General features: G+C 39.4%; 2 protein-coding genes across 2 annotated transcripts; one reads left to right on the top strand and one right to left on the bottom strand.

Annotated features, from left to right (window-relative positions):
* Positions 1–105: 105 nt before the first annotated feature.
* Positions 106–4,242, top strand: SPTY2D1OS (SPTY2D1 opposite strand). The gene is made up of 4 exons (XM_032488890.1): positions 106–1,111; positions 1,545–1,633; positions 3,386–3,423; positions 4,027–4,242. Exons 1-3 carry the CDS (start codon positions 1,043–1,045, stop codon positions 3,405–3,407), a joined length of 180 nt encoding a protein of 59 aa, XP_032344781.1. The 5' UTR covers positions 106–1,042; the 3' UTR covers positions 3,408–3,423; positions 4,027–4,242.
* A 1,542-nt stretch (positions 4,243–5,784) lies between these two features.
* SPTY2D1 (SPT2 chromatin protein domain containing 1) lies at positions 5,785–24,799 on the bottom strand. The gene is given in 7 exon segments (XM_006195108.2): positions 5,785–9,103; positions 10,053–10,114; positions 10,116–10,131; positions 11,286–11,457; positions 12,819–14,345; positions 15,109–15,223; positions 24,594–24,799. Coding segments are annotated over 7 exon segments (2,046 nt in total). The 5' UTR covers positions 24,654–24,799; the 3' UTR covers positions 5,785–9,009.
* Between the last annotated feature and the right edge of the window lie 2,393 nt (positions 24,800–27,192).

Raw genomic sequence — 27,192 nt, 5'->3', positions numbered from 1 at the left:
GGGAGGTCATAGGGAAGGAGATGAGGTTGTTCAACTTGACAAAAAGGAGATCTTTGGTAACCTCTGAGAGAAAGTCTAAACAGTGGGGTGCGGGCAGATGTCATAATGTGATGTATGGAACAAGGTATGAACTGGAATGAAAGGCTTTGGGTGTGGACCACTTGTTTAGGAAGTTTGGTCTTAAAAGGAAATTAAGAGATGGGACAGTGGCATTGAGCTTCAAGTGACACCTTGAAGGTGAGAGCCACCTTTGCCCAACAGCTGGAAGGAAAATGGGACCTCAGTCCTAACAACTGCACAGAACTGGGAAAAAAAAAAAAAAAAGGAGGAGGGGACAGTTAGGAATGGAGGCACAGCATCAGCTGGAGTTTTTTGTGAGGAGAGGACAAGGATACTTGTGGCTTCTTGAAGGACAGAAAAAGAGAACCAGTGGAGAGGCACTGACCATAGGTGTTGAAGAATGGTATAAAATGGTGGTTTGACCACCTTTGAGTTGGGAGGGGAAGGGTTGCAGGGACAGAAATAAAGAGACTTCTCATTTCCCTAGAATTCAGTTTGTTTCGTTCACAGCTGGCATAGACCTATGAACACTCCTTTCCTTCCCAGTCCCTGTCTCTAGTCTAAAGAGCCCAACTTCCCAACAGACACCTGGGCCCTGATCTGGAGCATCAGCTGTGTGACCCAGTGCAGGTCACTTAGGCCCTGCCTCAGTTTTCTCATTGGTAAAATAGGGTTGACAGTAGTACCTACCTTATTGTGGGACAGTGCATACAAAGAACTTAGTTTGCTGCTCAGCTACTGGCCTGGGGGCAGTCTCTCTGATGTGTTGTGGGTCTGGGCCATAGGGTCAATGATGTCACAATGCCCTACTAGACTCCAACTTCTCTGCTAGGGATTTGTGGATCCTTTGGAGCTTAGGACTGGAACTGACATGCGAGACCTCTACCAACTGAGGGTTTCATGAGCATACTCCTTTGCCACAATCTTGGTGAATAGTCTTTCACTGTGCAATTGTGTCTTGGAAATTGTTTTACTTATTATCATGATTGTGCTTGGCTGGATGCTTTTTGTTGGATTTGCTTGTTACATGGGCACATTTCCGGAGTTTGTGGTAAGTAATGACCCTGCTTGTTAATTCCTGGTAGTCAGTCCTGGCTCTAGCTAACCCTCCCAACTGGGGTTTCTGACCAAATGGGAAAGATAGTCGAGGTCTCACCACTAATTAGAGGTCAGGATGTGATGGAAACAGTTTCCCAGGCTACTTCTTGTCCCATTGGGACATCTTTAAGCCTTCCCTGCCCCCCATTTGGGAACATAACATCACTTATTGCAAAGCATTATGGAATACAGAATTTATAAAGTGTCTGCTGGAGACAGTGCCTGACTTCTGGATTTCAGGCCAAGTGGATCAGTGGTTGCTGGTAGGACATTGAATGTGGGCATTGGTGGGAACTTTCAGCAGCCCTTCCATCACATATAGAGGCATTTACCTCCTGGACCAACCAGTAGGGCCACCTCTGCCTTTAAGTTTCTTTTTGCCTCAGCCTCCAACTCTGAAGTGGAAGGAGAGGTGGGCTGTTCAGGAGAGCAAGGCACGCCTAAGAAGCCAGACTTTAGATGAAGATCTGCAACCGTGAATGCGTGTGATGGGCTGTTGGGCTGGATTCCTCTCTTTCAAGAGAACTTGGTAGCACCCTGAAATCTCAGTGGGAAGTTTACATTCCTCTGGAAAATAAAATAAACAGTGGAAGGGGAAAGAACTTGGGGAGCATTGCTGAGGACAACAGGCCAAGTTTCAAATACTTGTTGATAACCACGCCTCGTAGATATTTTTTTCAAAGACTATGCTCATCTATTAACTCATTTTCTCTGTGCAAACTCTATGAAAATTGGACCAGCCTTTCAATGCCCCTTTTGGCAGGTTTTGAAACTGGTGTTAATGTAAATTTGAATTCAAGTCCTAACTTTGCAATTTACTAACCATGTGACCTTGGGGAAGTTTAATCTCTGTGAACCTCTCAGTTTCTCCATCTGTATAATGGAGATATTCTAGTATCTTTCTGTTTTTATGCGGATTACATTTGGGAATTCACGTAGAGCATTTAATGCAAAGCTTGACAATTCACATTTAGTAAATGCTTACTTAACAAGCAGGCAAAATAATGAACCAGTCAACAAAGACTGGTGACAATGACCTCTGACTGTTTGCAAGGTCATACAAACCAACCTGATGTGAAGCTGGGATGCAAACATAGATCTCTGGATTTAATAACCTCTCACACTCGTTCAACTAGACCAGCCAGCCTATAGGAAACATAAATAGCAGTATCCTTTTAGCAGACCATCTCTTGGGTTTCTCAAATCCCACCCCATTTCATTCAGGCCTGTTTTTTCAAAGATGTTCCTATTGTTAAACTTAACTCTAAAAGCCTTAGTAATATGCTGATACAGAAGAAGTTTTTCTGGGAAGCTTCTCCAGAAAGCATAGGTATCTATGAAGTCCCAGCCACAAGTATACATTTTTCCCCCTCCATCTGCTCTAGAATTTCTATGAGAGGACTGAGCCAACAGTCAGACCTCTGTGGCGTGGATGTGGATGGAGGGACTGGGCACTTGTTTAGCTGAGCCACTGCCACACTGTGATCCTGACCAAATCACTGGGACTATTCTGTGCCTTGGTTTCTCCAGCTAAGAGATGAGCATAATAGTCCATCTCCCTTCTCTTCCCTTCTCAGGGAAGCTGTAAGGAGGCTTCCCCTGCATGATGATGTTTTTAAAAATGTAAGATTTTTCTTCTTTGAATAGCCTAACAATAGTATATAAGTAATTGCTCATAGCATACCATCCTCCCAGTTAATCCAGGGTATGTTTTGTTTTGTTCTTGACAAGGTTTTTTGTGGGTTGTCTTTTTTTTTTTTGCTTGTTTTGTGCATCTGACTGCATAAAACAAGTAGCCAAATTTTTGGTAGATAATGAGTTAATAAAGATAGGATGCCAGCTAGATCCTAACCACACTGAATCACCAGCGAACAGGGCCCTTCTGATAGGGATTCTTTAGCCCCTACACACACTGTCCCATAGCTACTCACTCTAACTAGTCTTCAAGGTCACAGGAGTTGATGTCACAATTGGTGTCTGAGCTCTGCCCCCCAAATAGCCATGGTGAGCCCTTTCAGGTCACACTAGACCACAAAACTCCTCAGCCAGGAGCTATCATGCTGGACCATCCACCATCTGGTCTTGAATGAAGAAGATAGCCCAGTTTCCAGGACTCAGGGAATAGAACACCACACTTTTCAGAACCACCTGTTTTCCCCGGCACACACCACCAGCTGAGCAAGAAGCCCCGCAATGATCGTTGTCTTATGGATGCTTCTCATTGCAGGAACAATGTGGAAGGGATATAAGTATCCCCCAGGAGGGGTAAGTGTGCCTTCAGCTTTGTTCTCTATTCCTACTTTGAAATGTATTCCCAGGGATACATGAACTAAGCATCAAAATCCAACTCTAGTAACTTTAGAAACAGATACTCGTTTCTCTGTTAAAAAATTTCTGTAGCTTACCTACTTCTATTATTCACTATCTACTTAGAGTTGAGAGAGTTCCCTCTGCCCTTCATGTGATCTTTCATACATCTTTTCCTAAGAGTCTTTACTCTTTTTAAGTCCTCATGCTCACGGGACATTTTGTATGTTCAGCTTTTAATACCACTTCTTAAATTAGCCCACACCAGCAACCCACGTTTAATTGTCCCTCATCAGATAAACACTGGGCTGTAAAATGGTTCTGGTGGCAGATGTCTCTTTCCTGTCTCCTCCCGTTAGACCTTGGATGTTTGTATTTTCTCTTCCTCTTGTCAGCTCCCACCCTGCTAAGCCCCTTTGGCAACTGGGATCGGAGGCACTAGGTGAGACAGAGTTGGACACAGCTACCCTGCGTGCCCTTGGGAAGGAGTGCAGTTCCCTCAGCCCCACACCCTGGCAAACACTAGGCAAGACCCATCTGACATACTTTTCCCCCCTCTAGACCCCGGTGGAAATGAGTAAAGATGATCCTGGTGAAGTAATGCAGCTCTGAAGCTCTCCTGACCAGCTATACAGTTCCTGTTGTTGGTTTCACATAAAGTAATTGCACATTATTTTGTCACATTTTATATAACAAATTACCACACTTTTAAAGACGAATGAAGACCTGGTATTCTGTTAGCTCAAAACAGGGAGTTGGAGGGTGGGGAGGAAGTTGGGGTAGATGGGAGTGATTGGGTCCCCTCTGTTTCATAGTCTCTAAGACTGGCATTAAGACTAAAATATCTTGTTCAGTTTGTCCCCTATTGTGTATCCTGGAGGATAGAAACTCTCTAGCGCTCTAGACCTATTTCCCACATAATGCCTTTCTCCTGGGTCCGGGGAGGTCGGGGGGGGAATGTTAGAGAAAGTTTAAGAGATTACAGCAACATTAAGCCTATTCTCTGGGGATATTTCTTTGTCTTTTTCACAGCTATCATTAAGAACTCAAAGCTTACACCATGTGGGGAGAGGAGGTTTTAATATTGGGTGCTAGATACTAAATTATACATTATTTTAATCCTTACAGTAACCTTCTTAGCCTCATTTTACAAAATGGCAAAAATGAAGTGAGAGGTTTAAGTACCTTAAGTCCTGGGTAGCAGTCAAGACTAAAATCCAGACCTTCTCTTTGGCCTGCTTTTATATGCCAAGGAAAAGAGCCAAACAAGAGACTGGGTTATCCAACACCTTGACCACCTCTTGGCTCAAATGTCTCCCTCACCTGAGTAGCCAAGAAGTTGCCTTTCGATTCTTCTAGCAGTGACTGCTGCTAGTATGGGCAGCGTATATAGAAATAAAAGCTAACTGCCCAGTTCTCAATTTGATGCAGTTTGAGTTTATGAGACCAAGAATGGGAACCTAAGTATAAGACCCATGCAGTTAATCTGGGTGTCTGAGCCCTAGGATATTCCTAATAAGCCCTCTAAAGGTGGTTTGGAGCTTCCTGACTGTAAAAGAAAGAAAACCTAACAGGAGCAAGTACTTTTACAATTAAGTTGTATTGAACTGTTCCCATTCTGTGGCTGCTTGTGGGTGACTGACAGCTTCATTGTTCAAAAGTGCACCCTTACTAGTGAAGTAGATCTTTTGGTTATACAGACAGCATTTTGTCGACTATTTGGTGTATGTTCACTTAAGTATTTTTAAGTGGCTCTATGCACTGACTGGATTGCCCTTTTTTTTTTTTTAATGGAAAAGTGAATTCAAAATTCATAAGCAAAAATTTTTAATTTCTAAATCTAGGATACCAGCACCTTTTATGATACTTGCATGACCTAGATTCACCACATTCCATTAAGTGTCTGCATCCTGTTTGCATAGCTGTGCCCACTTGCTTCATATGTATATTCTTAGGGACTCATCTTCCCAGCTATCTCAGGCTCTTTATTTTAAGAGATCAGAAGCACTCATTTTCTTAAAAAGAGCAACTATATACCCAGTTCTCCTTTCCTCCAGTTCCCTGACTATACCTCCAAACAGTTCTCCTGTTGGGTGTCCAATAGCAGAATAGTTCTCTAAGCTGGTGGTGTGGGAGAGGAGAGGTATCAGTAGCAGGGGCTGAGCAGATGTGACTGAGTAAGGGAGAATGAACAGCTGTGTGTGTATAAGGAGGTAAACCCCATCTCTTAAGTTTGATGAGTCTATTGGTGTTTCTAGCTGGAAAAATGTTCAGGGTGATGAAATAAGGTATGAGTTTTGGTAAATAAACGCAAACCAGTGAAAATATCAATAAAATATTTTAATGCCTACAATTTCATTTATACATAAATTGCAAAACTTTTTATCTGTATATGCAAAAGTAGATTCTCTTGCAGGTCAACAGCACCAGAAAACAAGCTATGCTATGTAAATGTTTCTTTAAACTTGATTTGTCCATTATGTAAAAGACATGATGGATTTAGTAACTCCAAAGAAGTCTATATCCCATTCTTAATCATACACTAAACACCTGAATATTTATTTCATCACATCCACTCACAAAATAAATAGTAGTCTAATATATTCAACACATTGAAAATAAAACCACCAGTCTTTCTTCATATATTTATTCTCTTTCCAAACATATTTTGGTCTCCTGCTGTATCTCAGAAATGTACTAATAGCTGCTTTTAAGTTACAAAATACAAAACAGTAATTTATTTCTTGGAGAAGATCTTGGGGATTACATTTAAAAAATGAAATTTCGAGTTCCCACAGACTTTCTCATTAACAGTCTTTCAACCTGCTTGCGGCACACATGTAAGGCTGCCTGTGACATGTGGTACCCTGGCCTCCAAAGTGGACATAATTGCATTATAGTTTGTATAGAGAAAATACAAAGACAAGTTCTGAAAGTAGCTTTTAAAGAAAGTGCCCCTGCTTTGACATAGCAATATCTAAAGCAAGTGGGACTGTGCAATCAGAGCCATGAGTTTTATGAAAACTGCTTTCCCTTCACATCGTGTTAGAGAATGCCGCATCCATGATCATGTAACATTATTACAATAATGAAATAACATTACTACATTCATGACTTAACATTACCCAATAAAAGGCACATCTTCAAATATTACTAAAATCTGAAAATCAAAACAGTAGAGGATACATTAAAAATCAAGCACTTAATGTGTAAACCTTGATAATATAACAGCCTATTCCAGTTTTTTTCAAAGGTTTATGAGCTTTTCGTAAGTGGTCAAGAATTGCAGAACAAAATGGAAGACAGGATTTAGAAACAAGGCCATGATTAAAAGATCAGAACTTTTTTTTTTTAAATGAGCTACAGACGTGCCCTTTTATAATGCTGATGCTGAAGAAAACTGAAATCAACATCTATATTATAGAAGAAATGCACCCAGAAGTGATGACTCCTAAGGACACAACCCGACTCTACCAAGTTCTGGAACTTTTAACTAGCACAATGGTGCCTTTCTGTACAAATAACTGCACAATATCATTGAGTAAAGTGCTAGTAAGCTTTAAACCACCAGAAATCTTTCAGCTATGACAAGCACTTGATTGTAATTACAGATTTCAAAGAGTGTTGAATATTGAAAAAAATATTCAAGCAAACTTCTGAAAGGGGAAAAAAGCACGTAAGTGACAGTAAAGGAAGTAATGTTCCACACCTGTTTTATTACATGGAATATCACACTACCCTTGAGCCAATTTCACTGAAGGTATCTGAGATAGGTGAAAGGCAGTCAAGAGGATTTTCTGCCATCAGTGTTTAACAGTTCTATGTGATCATTAGAAGGGTGTTATTCCTAGTGATGAAGACACCTTTCATAGGATTCAACTTCAAAATTAAATCCTTGCATTTTTAAAGTCTGAAACTCAGTTCAAAATGAGTCAGTCTTAAAAGGACTGAGTCACCTGGTCATCCCATTAAGGGAGGCTAACAGTGGTAATCTTAACACCCAAACTTGAGAATACAGAAAGCTTTATGGATAAAAAGGAATACACAAAAACAACTTTCAGACCTGTTGAAGAGTAAGGATTCTTGTAGGACAGCCTCTCCTACTTCCTAATCCCCACTGACCAATGGCTTAAGATAGCCACAATGTTTATTGTAGAACTGTTCTATAAGCTTATGTCCCACAGTACCCTACCCTCCACTTATGGGTCAAGGACAAAGGCTCTCTAGCATCACCGTTATCTCATTTTCTGTTGCTGACTCTCCTTGAGATTTGGCTTCTCTCTATCCAGAACTTAGGTCAGCTTGATTGGAATTGCTTGGACTTGAGGCTTAAGAGATATAACAAGTCTATAGATATGACTTGAAAAAAGGTGAGAACGAAGAAGTTCCACAGCCTAGTAAACACCAGTAACAGGGAACATCGTTTCCTACCTGGGAAAAAGTCTCTTCACAGTGCATAGTTTGAAATAAAAGTGCAATATGGGCAAAAAGAGAAGGTGATCTTAATATACATGAACTTAGTTTTTGGTTTTTGCCATTAATTACCAAGGAATTTTAGATAAAAATGCAGTCATTAACACCAAAAGGTATGGGGCACCTTGGATTCCAAAATATAATGGGGCAGGGAAATGGGGAGGAAGGGAGCCTCACATGTCACTTCCTTATTTTTTTAAACTATTACTCATCCAAATCTAATGTTTGAACAAAATAAGAATTTTTTCCTTCAATATAAAAATGAATTTTTTAGATAAAAATCAATCAGCACAGTGACCTTGTCTATTTTACACTAAAGCCAACATAACAGTAAACCTGAAAGTAAAACTTGGAAAAGAATATCCTTATACAAAATGGCATAACTTGTATTTTAACTCGGAAAAATTTTTGCTAATTGCCTAATCACCTAAATTAGTGAATAAGAATGCTCAGCATCCAATCCGTGGATAATGCAGAATACAATACAATTTATTCTACTTTTTAACTTCAAAGTCACAAAGATGATATCCATATAATTGTAACACCTACTCTAGATTTTCAAGTTCTCAAACCAAACATTTATGACAGGTCACTTTTTGCTGGCAACATTCATGGAAGGGCCAGGTTCCTCACAAAAAGACAAAATAAATTTGATTGGGAGCCAGGCAGTGCTGTACTCACACATCAGCAGAATTATGGAAGTAAAGAGGCAATCCTTTTTTTTTCCTTTTTAGAGTAGCAAAGAAACAATACAAGATTGGATGACCTGTGAGGGGCCCCACATCAGAGTGCATAGCTCATCAGGACCAAGGCTGGCACCTGTGAACAGTTAGTTTCGTAAGAGCACTCACTGGGCATTGTATCATCTGCATTATAGATTCCACCCTGGAAAGTATTTTAAAATACTTTATGCTCAAACGACAGCCTGCAGACAGATGACAGTATGCATTCCTTCTCTTTGAGTACCCAAGTATAATTCTAAAACAATAAGGGGGCTTCTTCAGTCTGAAGGCAGGACTTCCTTGCAGCAGAATATCTTCAGAATTTCACAAAAATAAATAAAAGCAGCAGCTAACGCTTCTTCAACTTCTTGGCCTTTCGACGTCTCATTTCTTCTTCCTCACGTCTCATTTCCTCTAAATCCTCTTGCATACCTAGTCTTAAACTGTCGAGAAAAAATGGGGTATTTTTCAGTACACATGAAATTACCACTCTCTTTAAAAAAGCAAGAATGAAAATTCAACTGGGAGCTTACATGGAATGTGCTGATGCACTCGAAATGCCTCAAGGCTTTACCATTGAAAACAGGACTAAGCATGAATTTTTTTTTCCCAGGAGCCACTGCCACTGACTAAAGTTACAGTGGAAAAAAGACCTCATATACAACCTCAAGACAAAACATCTTAATATTCCCATTACGGTAATAAAATGTAAGTTACCAGCTTTTAAAAATAAAGAACAAGAAACATTCAATAAGTAACATTCTATTCTTGTCCCTTCATAACACTTTAGTTTGATATTTTATCTAGTTAGAATGGGGAGGGCAAGCGGGAGAAAGGTTTAAATTAATATTCTGGATTCTGGGTTGAGAATGAGGTGAATTATTTCACCAAGGTAACACTATAATGAAATAATCACTTGTTACCCCTCCCAAGAAATTATCATTTGTTTGATATCAGGAAGCCAAACAGGAATTAAACAGAGGGAATTTCATATCCCTCATTAGGTCCCTGAGGCCAGCAGAGGTACAGGTTAGCAAGACTGAGATGTTGGATGTGAAAAGGGAGTTAAGGATGAGGAAAGAAAAACATGCTACAATGGGACCAGGGGAGGCCTCTAGCATTTACTGTGTGCCTACATGGCTGAGGCACTGCACTAGGCAACTTGTACACACTATCTTAATCCTCATGATACCTCAATGAGTAAAAAGCATATTCTCATTTTACAAATAAGAAAACATTTCATAGGAATTTGACTAAAGCTCCATAGCAAGTAAGCAGGACTGGAATTCAAACCGAGTGGCCCCAAGCCCCTGCTCCCAATGCAACTGAAACAGGAAACAGTAAAGAATTTTTAGGACATTTCTGCACAAATGTATTACATTTTGTGCTTACCTCTTTGCTTCTTCCTTCTGCTGCTCTTTCCAACTACTCTCCATGTAACGTAAGGCATAATCAGCTTTCATCTTTGTATCTGATAAGAGAAAATAAAAATTGTTAGAAAAAAAAGAAAAATTCAATTTTCTAATGGAACTAAAGCCTCCTGTTTTTAAAATCAGCATCTTTATAACTAAATCAAACACACATTTAGGATCATTCCTCCTTGCTTGGCAGGGAGTGAAGTGGGCAGAGGTTGGATAAAGGGATTTCTGAAATAAAGACAAATTAAATGAACCCTTAATGCTTCCAGAAAGCAACTATTCCTGAATCTAATGTTGATGAAACCAATCCAACACTGTTTGCTCAACTCACTCACTTCTATTTACATGATTGTTTATATTAAAATTGTGAAAGCACAATATATATGAAAACTATTTGGTATATATTAATTTCACTTGAGCTTCATGGACTTCAGAACAGAATAGACTGAAGCAGATAGGATAACGGCTTGACCAAAAACATAGAGACAGCTTATGATACTACCAGGATTAGATTTTTAGATCTGATTTTTAATCCAGTTCTTCCTTCTACTTTTTTTAAAAAGACCTTTCTTATTACTGCCTTCTAATTTCTCATATCCATGACTTCAAAGGAGATAGCAATCACTGATTGATAAGCAATCACTGGCTGATAAGCACTGTGATAAGGCCCATCTGTTTTACACATATCGTTGGCCCTTGAACAACATGGGTTTGAACTGCGCGGGTCCACTTGTACAAGATTTTTTCTCACACTACAGTACTACACAATCCATGATTGGTTGAATCCGTGGATGTGAAACCATGCATAGGGAGGGACTGGTACCACACTTTTGAGTAGCACAGCTTTTTACACCAAAGAAAAGCAGGTGTCAGATCAGACCAGCTTTCAACATAGCTCTGTGGATGGCTTTCTGATTTCCAAGCCAATCCATTTCTACCACACTAAGCTGCTTCAATCTCATTAAATCTACATCTTTTAAGGACAACAGTTAAAAGGGGATATTTTTTAGCCCTCATGTAAGTAACTACACAAATAATTCTGCATTAATTCTTAAATATTAAGTGCCAAAAGAGTAAATCTAAACAATATCCAAGGATTCCTAATTAAGAATTGTATTCAATACCTCTACTACTGTTTATTTTTTTCCCCATAGCTTGGATTATTCAAAATAAAAAGTATATATATCTAAATCTTCTTTAGCCTTACTTTTTTCGGTCATAGCCAAAGATTTCTCGAATGTGCCTGGATATTTCTTCCTGAGGTTCTCCTTCATCTTCGATAAAATCTTCCATTTCAGAGTCATACTCATCATCATCTTCCTCCTCTTCATACTCTCGCTGCCTTTTGTAACCACTAGGGAAGGGAAGCCTTTGAGGACCTAAGAACAGAAAAGCCATTATAAGACCATTAAAACTTAATAGTCCCAACAAAGTCCTATGTAAACTGAGATTTTGAGAATTCATTAAGACGGTAGCCTCAAAACCAGAGCCAGCAAGCTGGCCCACAGCATGAACTCATTACTACATCATCCTTGCTGCTTCATGGTATCCATAAGAGATAGAATTCCTGTTTATTTCAGGGCTTACTAGAACTGTCATTTACACTTTCTAGTTTAGTAGTTCCCATTCTTCTGTATTTAAAAGACTGGTAAAATTTCTTTAAAAAATTACAAATAACTAAAGGATCACTAATTCTTAATCTTGCCAAGAAAAGACACCAAAGGTAAATCTACCATCTATTATCACCATAATTTCATTAAAGTTTTTAAAAGTCCAGTGAAGTATGAAAGATGCTCAGAATTATGGGTATTTGTTCAAACTGCACAAGTCTGACTCTAAGGAAAAGACTCACCACATTACCCTTATTTTTGTTATTTTACCAGAAGACTGATTAAAAAATCTGCAAAAGACCAAGAGACTAGCATCTGGGAACAACTGCTTTCTAGCCCTTGATTATAGACACTCCCTTTGTCGTTCTTCAGTTGTTTATAATATGCATGGCTTGTCTCATTAGCTCAGAATTTAACTTCAGCACTCTGACATTTTGGGCCAGATATTTCTTGGCTGTGAGGAAGTCATCCTGTGCATTATAGGATAATAGCATCCCTTGCCTCTAGTAGATGCCAGCAGCATCACAGCCCCAGTTGTGTCAATCAAAAATGACTCCAGACAAGAAACTATGACCTAGCAGCTAGTAGGTGCCACCAATGATCCTGTATCTTGGGACAGTAGATTCCTAAGGACCAGGAGCTAGGGCCTTGATGTTGCCCACTATAAAGAGCAAAAACATAAGGGCAGTCTAAAATAGTTCCTGGCACACAGTGGCTACTTAACAATAACTGATGGATAAATAATGCACAAAAAGGCTTACAAATAGACTCCAGTCTTTGAAGACAGGTCTCTCTAGTCTTTAAGAAGAGGTAAAGATGAATTCATTCATTGAACCACATAAGGCATTATACACTCACCCTGTTTTACAAATCACATAGCTAAGTTTATCGCACTTGGAGACATACAGGGATGAACACAGAGGGCCCAAGATAAGTCTTTTAAAGACTTTTCTAAGGCATGATCACTAAAGGAACTCTGCCACAGGAAAGACAAAACATCAAGATTCTATCAACCCAAGAGTCCATTAAGAAGCACATAGAAGAGATCACAGGGTCTTTGGTTATATAAAACAAAGTAGTCTTTCTATTTTCCTAGTGATAAATACTTTCAGGGTGAGGGGAGATTTTACCTTGGGCAGATCTGTAGCCAGATAAGGAAGGCTTCATTCCATTCATCTGTCCATTGCTGGGCCGACTGATTATATTCTTGGAAGAAATTGTTTCTGAGACAACAGTGCATTTGGGCTTCAGAGGGGCACCTGAGGTACTAACTGTTCGCCCAGGTCCCAAGCTGCTCACTGGTCTTCCGGGGCCTGAACTGCTGACTGTCCGTCCAGCTGGAATTGGGCCACTTACTGATCGCCCAGGGCCACCAACTGACCGCCCTGGGGGTCCTGAGCCACTCACTGGTCGTCGAAGGTCTTGTGGACTGCTCACAGGCCGCCCAGGGCCACCAGAGCTGCCCACAGATCTCCCAGAACCACTGGAGCCACTGACAGGTCGCCCAGGCCCACTTGAGCTACTTGCAGGTCGTCCAAGGTCACCTGCACCACTGACTGTCCGTCCATGGGGATTTAAGTCAGCGGCTGGCCTCCTGATCCCACTGACTGATCGCTCAGGTCCTGAGCTAGAGCTGCCATTCTGGCGCCTGGGCACAGGGCCAGAATTAACTGTGGGCCGAGTAGTCCCTGTGCTAGGCCGCCCAGGGGCTGAGCTGGAACTGCTGCCTGGCTGCCGGACACCTGGACTCTTGGCCTTATTGTGTGGGGTGGCCATGGGCCCAGGCCTGGAATGGCTAGGATGAGGAGGAGACTTTTTGGCTTTGTGCTCAGCAGCAGATTTCTGAGTCTCTTTAGCAGAAGTCTTTGGGACACTTGGTGAATAGGTGCTGGAGTGGGGCTTTCCAGCCCCATTGAAAACAGGTCTGTCACGGCCCTCACGAAGCAAGGGTTGGGAGCAATTGCCAGATACCACTTTGGTCCTCTCTCCTGGCATGGATTTAGATGAAGATAAGCCTGAGTATTTCTCATTAGCTGTGCTGGGTCTGGATTTCTTCTCAGCATGAGGAAGGGGAGTACCCTTAGAAGAAGGATGCTTGTCTCCAGAACCTTTGCTAAGTTTTGTGCCCACACTTTCTTTGTGAGAGGGTACTTTTTTGGTTGGAGGCTGTCTTGCATCTGTCTCAGCTTTCTTCTTCTTACGCTTCTGTTCAAGGAATTCTCGTTCCCTAAGTTCTTCTGCAGTCATAGGCCGCTCTTCTGTCTTCTTCACTACCTTTATCTCCACCGGTTCATACTGCTTTTTCTCAGCCAGCCTGAGTAGATCAGTGAAGTTCATGGGTGGTGGGGCACTTTTAAGGGGGACCTTTGGTTTGCTTTCAACTTTGGGAGGCTCTTGCTCTTCCTCATAGTCCTGTTCTGACTCTGCTTGATTGTATTCTAAGTATTCATCCTCTTCCATCTCATACTCTTGTTCTGTTCCCTGGCTGGTGTGGCTTTCCACTGCTTGCCTCTTCCTTGACTTTTCCTCAACAGGAATCCCATTATAACCATGGAAATTATCCTTTGTCCTTTTGGCCATAGCTCTTGCTTTCTTGTCATGTTTTAGCTCAATTCGCTTTTTCACTAGGTCTTCTTTTCTCTTTTTCTCTTCTAACGCTAAAAGAGACAAAATGAGAACATATTATTTCAAGTCTTGATAACAGCGTGTTTATCTGAAATCTGTAGGTGGCCAAAACCAAGCAACATTCAAGTTACAGTTTGAAGACATCTAGGAATCAAATGAGGAAGTTACTCGAACAAGTATCAATTGAGTCATCTTTACATACTGAATAGGTCACATCTGGGTTTTTCTATATGACTAAGCAAGGGAGAGACTTGGCTTTTAGCTTTAAATATAGAATAGTTCATACCAAATAAATATACCAAGTTAAGAGAATATTAGTATCCACTCAGTTGCTATTAATTATGAATAATAAATACTTAGAAACGTATTCAATCAGTTTCTTTATTTGCATGAAGTAAAACTACTCTTTGAGTTCACTGGTTTTCAAAAATTGTCCCTATTTTAATCTTTTAGAATAGCACTCAATAATTTTTTTTTAAATTAAAATACAAGATAGGTAGAAGCACATTTCAGAACCAAGGTCAAAGAACTGAGTTCTTACGGAGAGCTAATATGGCCAATCAGAGGGTACGGTCACTATCCCCAGAAAGCTTTTAATTTAAGAGGGAATAAAAGATAACATCCATACAAATGATCAACATAAGAACATATGTAAATCTATCATTACAGTTGACTGAGACACATACGCAACAAATCCATAGCCTGTTAGGATATCACAAACATTCACTGGTTAGGTACAAGCTAGTTGTGAAGATATAAGATTTTAAAATTGAGAATAAGGCTATAGAGTCATACCTTTTTGTCTGAGCTCCTCTTCTTTTCTTCTGAGAAAAGCCTGGACAGCTGCGGACTGGACACCCTTAACTTTTGGGTCTTTTTTGGGAGGGCCCACTGCCAAACTATATCTTTTCTAAAAATAAAAAGGAAAAAGTTAACTTTTAATGCGATTAACTTTAAAGCAATACATTTAAATGTTGACTAATCCTATTCTGAATAATTAGGAGATCATATAATCCTCATGAAAGCTTAGCTGTAAAATTTCAGGCTAAATATGATTATACATGACTATTTTTAGATGCAGAGTTAGTTTCTTTAAACACCCCCAACAATGCATAAATGAACAATTCAGAGAAACACTATTTTCAGGCTATTTTCCCAAAAAGGTACCTGGATTAGGGGACTGAAAAAAATCACCACTAGAACAGACTGACTGTTTTAGAATTCTGATCAAAAACATCAGCCTTCTTCAGAACTAAGCATTTCAAAGTCCAACTTCCCAAACAGAAAAAACGACTACTCACAACTGTTTCCTCCTGAGTACCTACTCCAGATGATTTCCTAGTAGGGAGTCATAGTTGCTACACAGGTGACTTTGCTTACAACATGGAACACTGAGATTCTACTTTGACCATAGGCAAAGTTGGTGGCAAACCGTAGAGAAAAAGCATTTCAAAGAAATAGAGCAACAAGGAGGGCCCAAGTCTCTGTAACCTTTAACTGTAGCTCTTATGTTCATTAGATATTACTTTGCCATAGGATCCCTTTTAGACAGGTTTCCATATCACCCAAAAAGTACTAACATTACCTTGGAACAGATGGTTTTCCGCTGGGCTGATTCTTTTGTAACTGCATTGGGAAATGACTAAAGCTAAATAGTGTTAATTTAAAGTATAAAAAGAAAAATATTTCCATTTTATAACTATCATTAGAGAAGTATGATAAACAGAGCTAATAACTCAGATCAGGATGATTCATCTCTAGGACCATTCCACATCAAATTTATGGGCTAAGAAATAAGATTTTTTTAATGCCCTCCCTCTTTCATTTTAGGCAGATTACATTCTTATCCACTGAACCTGGTGCTGTGCTAGTGAAAAAGAAACACTAACCTAACAAGAGCAAAGTGAGCTTACTTAGGAACCAAAAAAGTGATTCCCAAAATGTGTATGAAATTCTTGGAGAAAAGCCAAAGGATCTATGCTTACTACACAGCTACCAAACAGAAGTCATCTCTAAACAGGCTGGAAGTTCCAGCTCAATTAGTCTACCAACGAAGAAACTGGCCAAGACAGCAGGCCCTAATCCAACCTGAAAATCCTGCATGATAGCAATACTGAGACCTGACACGTCCCTTAGAGAGAGAAATCCCAAAGGAGAGCATCCAGATTCCTTTCCTAGTCCCCTTGGCTGAATCACAATAAAATCCTTTAAAAAGTCCGTATCTTTGTAAATTTAGGTATAGACCCTTTTCATAGTGGACTGGTGTCCAATATTTAAAGAAGGAGAGGGAAAGGGACACAGGAGACAGAGAATATTGCTTACCTAACTAGATATATGAAATTATCATGGTTTACAAGAACCTCAAACATAGGCCTTATCCATAAGAAACTCATCTTTTCTTAATAGAAGGGCTCCCAGGAAGATGACTCAAGTTGCATAAGACACACAGAGACTCATAAGCAGAGGCACACATTCATTTCACCCCATCCCATAAGGTAGATATGTAAGAGGAAGGGTGGATTTGTGTTGCCAAGACTTAAGATTTTCCTGTCCCTGCCAACTATATATAACCCATAGATTCACCTACCAATTCAAAGCTTATACAGGGCTCCCCCTGCCAAAAAATTTCAATATACACATGAGTGTTAATTATTTAAAACAGGATTGGTTCATTATCTCAGTATTACAGCAATTGAGCACTTCCTAATTTGATTCCAGGGTAGACATCTTTCTTCCCTACCTGAGACTTTAAGAGGAAGGTAATGGAATAAGACTAGCAGAAAAGCTACTCTTGACTGAATATAGGCACTCAAAGAGAAAACAACAGTGTCAATGGGGCACAATTTAACACCGTGTTTACTCAGCTTCAGTCACTTGCGTTATCACCTTTGTGATTTTTGCCCCTTTGGTACACCACTTGTATTATTATTTACTTATTTGAAGAAAATACATAGATCAAATACTACGACTTCTTATTACAGCTTTACTGCAAGCAATAATATCCATAAAATGACTGGTTTGAAAGGCTAGTTATATTCTTCTAAATCCTATCAAAATATGTAACTACATTTATAAAATACGTAAGTATATTTTTAAAATACGTAAATATCAGAATAAAAAGTATCTGTGTATCACCTAAAATCATGGTAGAGCGGAGCTATGTGTACTGCATTATGGGAAACACTGACTGAGAAACATAAAAAGATTCCCAGAGATTACTTTGATTTTTTTCCTCAAAGTATACACCTATTTTCATCAATTCACATGCCAAATTCAAATTCAGCTTTTTTTTAACACCTCTAAATCTTACAGATACTTATTAAGCTGGCCTCACATTTAGCCCAACAACTTTGCTGTCCTTGTCCTGTCCCTATGATGTAGAAGTAATTCAATAAATCTATAAAATGTCTTATTTTGTGAGCATGCTAGGAAACAATCTAAGTAGGGCAAGGTTCTACATGATGAGGCTTAATCTTATTTACTGACATGAGCTGAATCCTAATTAACAGTTTCTTACATCCTCTGTAGCTTGATGCAATTAAAGGAAAAAACAGGAGAATATTAAAATATTCTCTTAGGCAAAGTTTAAAACCTAGAAACTTGGGGGGGGGGGAAGGGGCTCAGTCTCCAGGGATGATGATGAGCTTTTTTTTTTTTTTTTAACATTTTTATTGAGATATAATTCACATACCATAAAATCCACCCATTTAATTTGTACAATTTATCAGTTTTTAGTATATTCAATGAGTTATACAACCATCACCACTATCTGATTCCAGAACATTTTCATCTTCCCCACAAGAAATCCCTTACCCTTTAGCAGTCATTCTCCATTCCCTCTTTCCCCTCTGCCCCTGGCAACCACTAATCTACTTTCTGTTCTGTGATTTGCCACTCCTGGACATTTCATATAAATGAAATGTGCCTAGTGTACCAATACATAGCGATATGCATCATAAAAGAAGTTAAAAATCTACAGGCCATAGATAATGATATGTGGATAAGTGATTATACAAAATATGTAAGACTTTTCTATTTAAAAACCCTCATTGGTAATTTTTACTTGACTCTATTTTTAAGTCTGAAAATAAGACACCTTCAAAGGCCAAGAGAATATCTTTTGGGGAATGCTCTGTAGATTGGTTCTTAACATCCTTGAACTGAGAAATCCTAATTATTTCTCTGGCTTAACTAAAATTAAGAAGTGATTAGGTTCTATGATCATTAAATGTTTCAGCAAACGCATTGTCGTAATTCTTTTGGAATAAAAACCAGAATACACCTAGAACTTTAAAAATGACAATTATAAGTAATATGTAAATAAATTATATAAGTAAATTTCCTTACAATTATGTAAAAATTGTACTTTAAAAAGAACAATTATGTCTGTGGTTCATTTTTTTCAATAAATAATTACTGAACACCAAAAAAAAATCATGTAAGTAAATTTAAATCACGGTAATGTAATTTCCTTCTGTTGTCAGTGTTGAGTTTTATAGTAACTCAAATAAAGCATATCACTTTTTTGCTCAAATAAAAACTTTGAAAGAAATGAAACCATACAATATGTGGTTGTGATGATCAGTTTTATGTGTCAAACTGGCAATGTTATAATACCCAATTATTCAATCAAACACTAACCTAGGTGTTGCTGTGAAGGTACTTTCCTGATGTGGTTAACATCTACAATCAGCTGAGTTTAGGTAAAGCAGATTACCCTCTTTGATGTGAGTGGACCTCAATCTGGTGAGTGGACCAAATTCAGGTTTCTTGAAGGAATTCTACTTCAAGACTACAGCATTAACTCTAGCCTGAGCTTCCACTCTGCCCTACAAATTTCAGATTTGCCAGCCCCCACAATTATGTGAGCCAAATCCCTAAGACAAATACTACTGGTTCTGTTTTTCTGGAGAACTGTGACTGCTATAGTGGTCTTTTATATCTTGCTACTTTCAATTAGCATAACGTTTCCAAGGTTCATGCTGTAACATGTGTCAGTACTTCATTTCTTCTTATGGATGAATAATTCATTTCATTATATGGATATACCACATTATCTATTCATCAGTAATGGATTCTACTTTTTGGCTATTATGAATAATGCTGCTATGAACATCTGTGTACAAGTTTTTCTGTGAATGTCTGTCTGACCTGGCTAGACCTTTCAAAAAGGGGTTGCAGTCAGACTTTGGTATCAAAAGATTTGCTGTAATAGAATACGTTATTAAACAGTCCCCTACTCCCAACAAGGGTGCCCAGCAGAGAACCATGCTTTAAAAAGAAGGCCTTAGGGTGGGATTACATATATTTCATTTAATAAAGCAGAACTATTTGGTACTTTCTCCCACATCAGATGGCTACATTTAACTCTAGCAGTGACTTATCAAGATGCACCCACCAATTCTGAATCTGATTCAAGGCACCAGGCTGCTTCATTGTTTGAGCTTCATGAAAAGAAGCTAGACAAGAGTTTCTTTTATCCTAAGTGTATCCATTTTATTATACTGCAAGCCGACTCAGTCATTCTTCTGGGCCCCAATGAATGATCCACAACAGTGACGCTTATGCCATTTAAATACAGTATCAGAGATTTTGCCAAGATTTCTAATTCCGAAGCCAAGAGACCTAGAAAAATTAAGTCACTTTAAACATATGTGTTCCTTGCACTGAAACTATACTGTCACAGTCAGATTAAGAAAACAAGGAGCTTTCAGCCTGGAAATATATGTCCACCAAATATGTTATGTTGGAATCAACAGTCAATCCCTTCTTGAAAATTGTTCTTTACTCAGGAGATAATATTTGGTTGTAATTGTAGAAAATAAAAATTTCCTAATGGCTTTACATAAATTACAGATTGATTATTGATTAGAAATAGGAGTTAGAAAATATTCAAAGAATATATCCTTAGCTTTAACAAAATTTCTACAATCCTCTCAAAACATCGAGTCAGGGAATGAATGCAGGCCTCGGATGATCTGCATTAGATTTGCTTAACTGGGTGGCTAAGGGCGTGAAAATAAAACAACCAAAAAGCATGCTATTCGGTAATGCTATGGGGTCAAATAAATTTTACTATTACTGTGTTTATAAAAGTATACCTGATTATAAAATGTAGTATCAGGTAGATACCTCAGAGCCTCTAGTCCAACCTCATGATAGAAATGGCCCAAAAAGGACAAATGTGTACTTACAGGCTGTCACTCACACAAACTATAGCAGATTCTGAATTACAATCTAGGTCTCCTGACTCAGGCAAAAGTTTCCCACCACAACATGCCTCACTTCTAACTTAATCCTAACACTTTCATCTCTAGTTCTAACCTCATTCTTAAATGCCATTCCCTAATTTCCACCCAAATCTTGGACAGTGCCATTACCTCAAACAGGCCCACGGTTGAACTTTCCCTCACCCTCAGACTCTATTTCTGTTAACCATGCTGGCACTCTCCCAAACAGGCTGTAAATCTCTACCCACCAGTTTCCAAATGCTGTTAGTTTGGTCTTTAAATTTCTCTCCCATCAGACTTCACTGTACAGTGAGAAGTATCATCAAAAAACCAACAGGGTTACTGCCCAAGGCTATATTAGGCTGGAGTTGGGAGTAGGGAGCTAGGTGCATTCAGGCTTTACAGATGACGAACTTCCTCACCACCCCATATCCAATAGATTCTCCTCATTCAACACAGGGCTGTGATTAAGAGCAAGAACTCTGGAATCAGTTTGCCTGGATTAGATTCTCTGCTCTGCAATTACCAGTCCTGTCACTTATTAGCTGTGTGACTCTGGGCAAGTTTCTTTGTCTCTCTAGACATCAGTTTCCTCATGTGTAAAAACAACCTCCCTTATGTGGTTATTGTGCTGATTAAATTAAAATACATAAAGTGCTCAGAACAGTGCCTGGCACAAAGTAAGCCCTGTAAATGTTGTTGTTGTTATTATCCTTATTATTCAGGAAGAGATTCTCCAGGTAATGACAGGAAAGAGAAATAACAGAATTTCCGTGGGGCAGTAATTTCCCAAAGACCCTCTCCCTAAAACACTGGTTTAGAAGTACTGCTCTAGGCTAGAAACCTAAAGTTGCTCCAGGCACTGGAAAAGCCACCTTCAGATCTAAGAATGAGAAGGATGTAATTCAGCTGTAATGGACTATCAATCAAGGGTTAAAAAGTGACTGCCTGCAGAAACTCTTTTTTGGCCCATACTGTTCTTTAAAAGGAAATAAGACCAGCACAAGAAATACAACCAACATTTTACAAGGAGTATAGTCTATAAAAATATCAAATCACTATATTGTCACCTGAAACTAATACAACACTGCAAGTCAATATATTTCAATTTATAAAAAAGGAAATATAACTACTATAACAATGGTAGGTTCCTTTGAATACATGAAGCTTGGCACCTATTATTTTATATCCAGACTACTTTAAGAATTTACCTGATCTACCTGGTCCCAAAGTCCTTGGGTCTATTTTCAGCACCTATACTCTTATTCTCAAGGGTATATAGCCCTGCAAATCCTTGTATGTCTGATACCACATGAAGGCTTCCCCTTTACTTTTTGACTTGAAGGTCACACCAGAGCTATAGTATCTTGTCTGGGATGATTTTCAGCCTGACTGTGAGAAAGGCCATGTAATCTGCCTCATGCATTACAAGCCATCAATTACAGTTACTTGAAACCTGTAAGAATCCATATTCTAAGTTCTACCATTGTATCAAACAAGGCAATCACTTTGTTTTTGCTAGAGAAACCCAGAGAGAAAAATATTAAGGGCAAGGATACCAAAAATATCTTTCCTCCTTTAAATATAAACAGAGCTAATGTCAATGACTGGTTACATCACCTTGATCAGCTGTTTTTTGTATTCAAGTTTTCCACTGGGAAATGATAGCATGCCTAATACTTCTAGGCATGATGCAATCCTTCTCTTGTTTTAACTAAAACATTATAAAGATAACTATTTCTCTTAAAAAGAAACAATAGAAAAGATGTTCCAATGGAAAATGTTCATTGTGTTTCAAGTCAGATACAACAGACACCTCTCAAAAATAAAAGCCCTACAGAGTTTAAAGTGGCTATACAGGTGTTTCAGATTTTAGACTCCCTTGGATTTTGTATAATCAACGCAAGTCTATTTCCTTTCTGTAGCAAGGGTGTGACACAGGAACTCTGATGACTGAAATCGGAAAGTCAGCTCTGATAGGATCCAAATGGAAGGAGAGGGAGGAGATGGCTAAAAGAGAAATATGAACCAAGCACTAGAGAAGGATGGAGTTATACCTGTCAATTACTGCAAAGCCTCTGTGATTCTCAGACCATAACTCAATAAAGTTTATGTCAAGCAAGATGTGTGTGTGTGTGTGTGTGTGTGTGTGTGTGTGTGTGTGTGTGTGTGTGTCTTGAAATGTTTATTGACTTGGATGGTGGTTTACAAGGATACTTGCTTTGTAACACTCTTACATTGTACAACATGTGTTAGATTTTACAACTGACAGTGTGCTTCTAAAAGGAGTTGATAAAGAAAATAACTTGGAACAATTAGATGAATTGAGTTAATGCAAGATCATGGATTAAATTTAATATAATTTGATCTACTCCTCAGTAGTTTCTTTTGTGACTTACTTTCACCAGATGTGTAAAAAGCATTACCAACGCTGATAATTAAATCAGAATTCCAGGCTTACTAGCTTTCAGGGTGGGTGACCAGGGAAAAGCAAGCTTTCACAAAGTATATGTCTATATTCATCTGTTAAATTTTAAATGACCTCACCAATTTACTCATTTTCCTTTTTGCTTCCAATCTTTCTAAATCCAATCATAGATCGATAATGTACATATTCTGAAATATAGATATATTTTGAAATCCTCTGCTCTAGAAATATGTGCTTTTCTCTCATCAGCTATTGGTTTTTAGAATAAGAAAAAATTAACTTGGTTCTGAATTTTTCCACAGAATATTCCTGGGCATCAGAGCTAGTATTATTTTTGACCCCTGTCGAAATTGAGGAAGATCTAGAATGAAATATGGCCCTAATTATGCAAAGATGAATGTTACTAGGTCCAATATAGACTTGTCTAGGAAATTTAGAGATGCAGAAAGTAATTCTGTTGTTGAAGGTTTCAAACGTTTAACTTCAAGATCATTCAGAGTATTTGGGACAGGAGGTAAATATATATAATAAACCGATGGATATCAGTTTTATTTACCAATTATGTTACTATTGTTATATCATTATCTTCAAAAGTGTAAAAGAATGAGCCAGCCTCAGAAGACAAGAAAAGCACAGGGGAGTGGGGGAATATATATATATATATACACATATACACAAAAATCTAAGTAATGTCGAACATATAGTGAGAACTCAATAAATTCCAACTTAATTGACTTTAATAGAGAGCCGTCTGAGCTTTACACCTCACTGCTCAAACCGCAGGTATCACAATGCAGTTTATCGGTTTACAGCTGGCTGTGGTACATCTGAGGATCCAGAAATGATTAGTCTATGCAAAACAGCTACAACACCGCAAACCAGGCACTCTCCACTATTTCGGCATTTAGATTTTAAGTCTCACATTGCTCTGTGGAAATGAGCGAATTAGCAAACATTACTGAGTAAATGGGATCTAAATCTCAAACAAAGACAAATCTGGAAGATCACAAGTACGTGGAAGGTGAAACTAGTTCACCCATTCTGTTGGGCAAGGATTTCGTGGAATCCACTCAACTTTTCTTCCCAATACAAAAGGTGATACTCCCCCCGCTTGGGAGGTGATAATTTAATCACCTGGCTAGCTCAGTGGGTGGGGCCACAAGTCAGAGGACTCGTTTGAGAAATAACAGAACGCTTGACCCAAAGATCAGCGGGAAATCACCCCAAAGGCCACCTCCCTAAAATCTCTGAACTCCCCAACATACATGCTTCCTCCCCAACCATTTGGCTGAAGTTTATTCCGAAACCAGAAACTACTGTGCGCCAGGCACGGCTCTACTCACCAGCTTTCACGCAACTCTAAAATACCCCAAACGCAAAGTCCATGTTGATGAGGTAACTAAGCCTAAACAAGTCAGATCCTCTCGTCAGAAGGCTCCCGCCTCGCGTCTCAAGCGTCTTCACCCCCAGTTCCCAGAAGTACATGCCCAAGTGGGGAAAAAATACAGTGTCCAGGTCTTTCCTCTCCTGGAGCCGATAGGCGGATGCCTGGAAGTTCCACTCCACACATTCTGAACTTGAAGACCAGGATCTCTTACAGTCGCGCCCCGGCTGGTACTTACCGGTATGTTGTTGACACCTTGTGCTTTGGAAGCTATCAGGAGAATTTCCCTGAAGTCCATTCTGGCCGAGGCGGAGAACTGAGCCAGACTCTCGGAAAGGAGTGAAAGTACGCCTTACCGAGGCGACCAGCAACAGCCGAATGAACTGCTTGGCCAGCCTCTCTCCCACCCCTGCTCAAGACGACCACTTCCGGCGCCTTCCAATGCCGTCTGCCCGCCCCCTTCCCTCCAACAACCAATACCCTTTCAGGTCCGCCTCTTCCCTTACGAGTCTTTGGCGTAACTTCCGCTTTTAGCCTGGAGACACGTAAAAACGTGGTACGTGGCTGCTGGCGTAGGCTCGAAGGGGCGGGACTAAGCCCTTCACCAACCAAGGAGACTCGGCCTAGTAAACTGAGGGGTGTGGCCAAGGGAGAGAGCCTCTTCCCTTGCGGCCTCTGGCGTGTGGTCAGGTAGTATTGATTCTCCTTATGAGCTCTGGGTAGGGTAAGCGAGGGATCGAGAGGTTACCTACCAGGCCAGGGTTCGTTGGGTGTCACAGGTGGACTCTCAGATTCGAGACGGCGGCGCCCCCAACAGCCAGAACCAACAGGTCTCGAGCAGGGAGTTTCAGTTACCCGTTTGTAGGCGCCCGCGAAGCTGCGCAGGCGCACACGATACCGACTGGTCCTCTTGTCTTGGATACACATTACTCATCGCGTCCTGGCACAGGGTGTGTGCTCACCTACACTGATGCAAGCGTGCCATGCCCGCTTAGTGCTTTTGCCCCATTTAGATAATAAGCCCCACGAAGGGAGCCAACTGGGTTTTGTTCAGTGAATGAATGAAAGAATACAATTCAGACCCAGCCTGGATGTACCGGTAAAACATACATAAGTGCCTCATATTCATATTCGTTGGGGATCCAGTCCAGGGTTCCTTTTAAGAGTTATCTGGGTTCTGTAAGGTCATCGCTAATGAGGGGTAAGAACAGGCTGAAATTGACTGCAAACATACAGTATGGATCTTTCTGGTGTGATGGAAATGCTCCAAAGCTGGATTATGCTGATGGCTGTGCTGTAGTTTTACTAAAAATTATTCTTCATTTAAAACAGGTGAATGTTACAGTATGTAAATTATCTAAATAAAGCTGTTAAATGATTATGATTATTAAGTGTAGATTTGGTATCATGGCACACGAGAAATGCCATTTTGGGTTTTTCTCCTTAGCAGTACATATTGATCTACTTTATTTTTTATACCTGCTACATCACATTCCATAGCATGTATTTAGCATCGTTTATTTAACCACACTGGTATTAATGAACTATAAGGCTTCTTACAAATTTTTACTATCACGAACAGTGCTGCAATGAATATCCTCGTACGTACTTTAATGTGCAAATATTCCTCATGTTTTCCTATGTTAAATGTTTAGATACCTAGAAGCTGGATTTCTGGGATGAAGTGTATGCACAATTAAAATTTTGATAGCTACTATTTAATTACCTTCCCAAAGTAGGTACCAATTTAGATTGCCATCAATAATATATTGAAGCACCCTTTTCTCTCTACATCAGCTCTGGATATTATCAAACTTAAAATTCTGGCAATTTGATGGGTGAAAAATATTTCATTGTTGTCTTATTTTTTCTATCCTCAATTACTAGCTGGCATCTTTTTGTATGCTAATCAATAGTTCATTTTTCTTTTTCTGTACATCATTCTCATTTCCAATGGATATTTTGATTATTTTGCTGACATCCATTCCCCTTCCTCTCCCACTGTATAACAGAAATTCCATCTGAGTGTGACCCTGCTCTCACTTTACTGAGTGCCGTAACCTAATCAGAATAATCTCACCTTGGTTTTCCAAGTGATTCGATTTTTGAAAACCTGCATCCAGGCCTAAAGCAATCAAGAACCAATGTGTTGGGGGAGGGTATAGCTCAGTGGTAGAGCACGAGCTTAGCATGCACACGTCCTGGGTTCAATCCCCAATACCTCCATTAAAAAAAGAAAAAAACTTCAAAAAAACAGGCTAATGTATATATTTATTTACATGCAATATATTGTATATGCGCAGTCAAGTTGTAACAGTTCTACCTAATAAAACTGAAAAATGGGGAAAAAAACAGGCTAATACAATACATAATATTGGTGTATCCATCTTTACCACCAGTACAGTCATAAAGTGTAATTAAAAGGGTTTTTTTATACAGGGGAAGTCCCATGAAGGCAACAGTGTTCAGGGCTCGTGAACGTTGTAATGTGGCCCTGCAGTCAGGCACGGACATTCTCTTCATGCAGGCCTTTAGAATAATGGTAGGGAAGGAAGACAGCTGGATGGTTAGGTGTGCTAATACGAGGCCTTGCAGCTCCTTTGCTATTACAAGGGAAGCTGACACGCTAAAGAGAACAGAAAAAAATAAATAAAACAATAAAAACCACAGAAAATGCAATCAGAGCTCTGAGCCCTCATGCTTCTAGGCTTAAAAAACTTCAGGAAAAAAAATTCTTTTAACTAAGTAGTACATGCATGCATGCATTTGGTTTTAAAAGTTAAACAGTAGGATTATTTCTAATGAGAATAGTCTTTTATTCCACTCCTCTCCATCCT

Source organism: Camelus ferus, chromosome 10 (genome assembly GCF_009834535.1).
Source record: "Camelus ferus isolate YT-003-E chromosome 10, BCGSAC_Cfer_1.0, whole genome shotgun sequence".
In the NCBI taxonomy this organism is placed as follows: Eukaryota; Metazoa; Chordata; class Mammalia; order Artiodactyla; family Camelidae; genus Camelus; species Camelus ferus.
The sequence above is the reverse complement of the archived record's forward strand: the minus strand, read 5'-3'. Positions and strand labels throughout refer to the sequence as shown.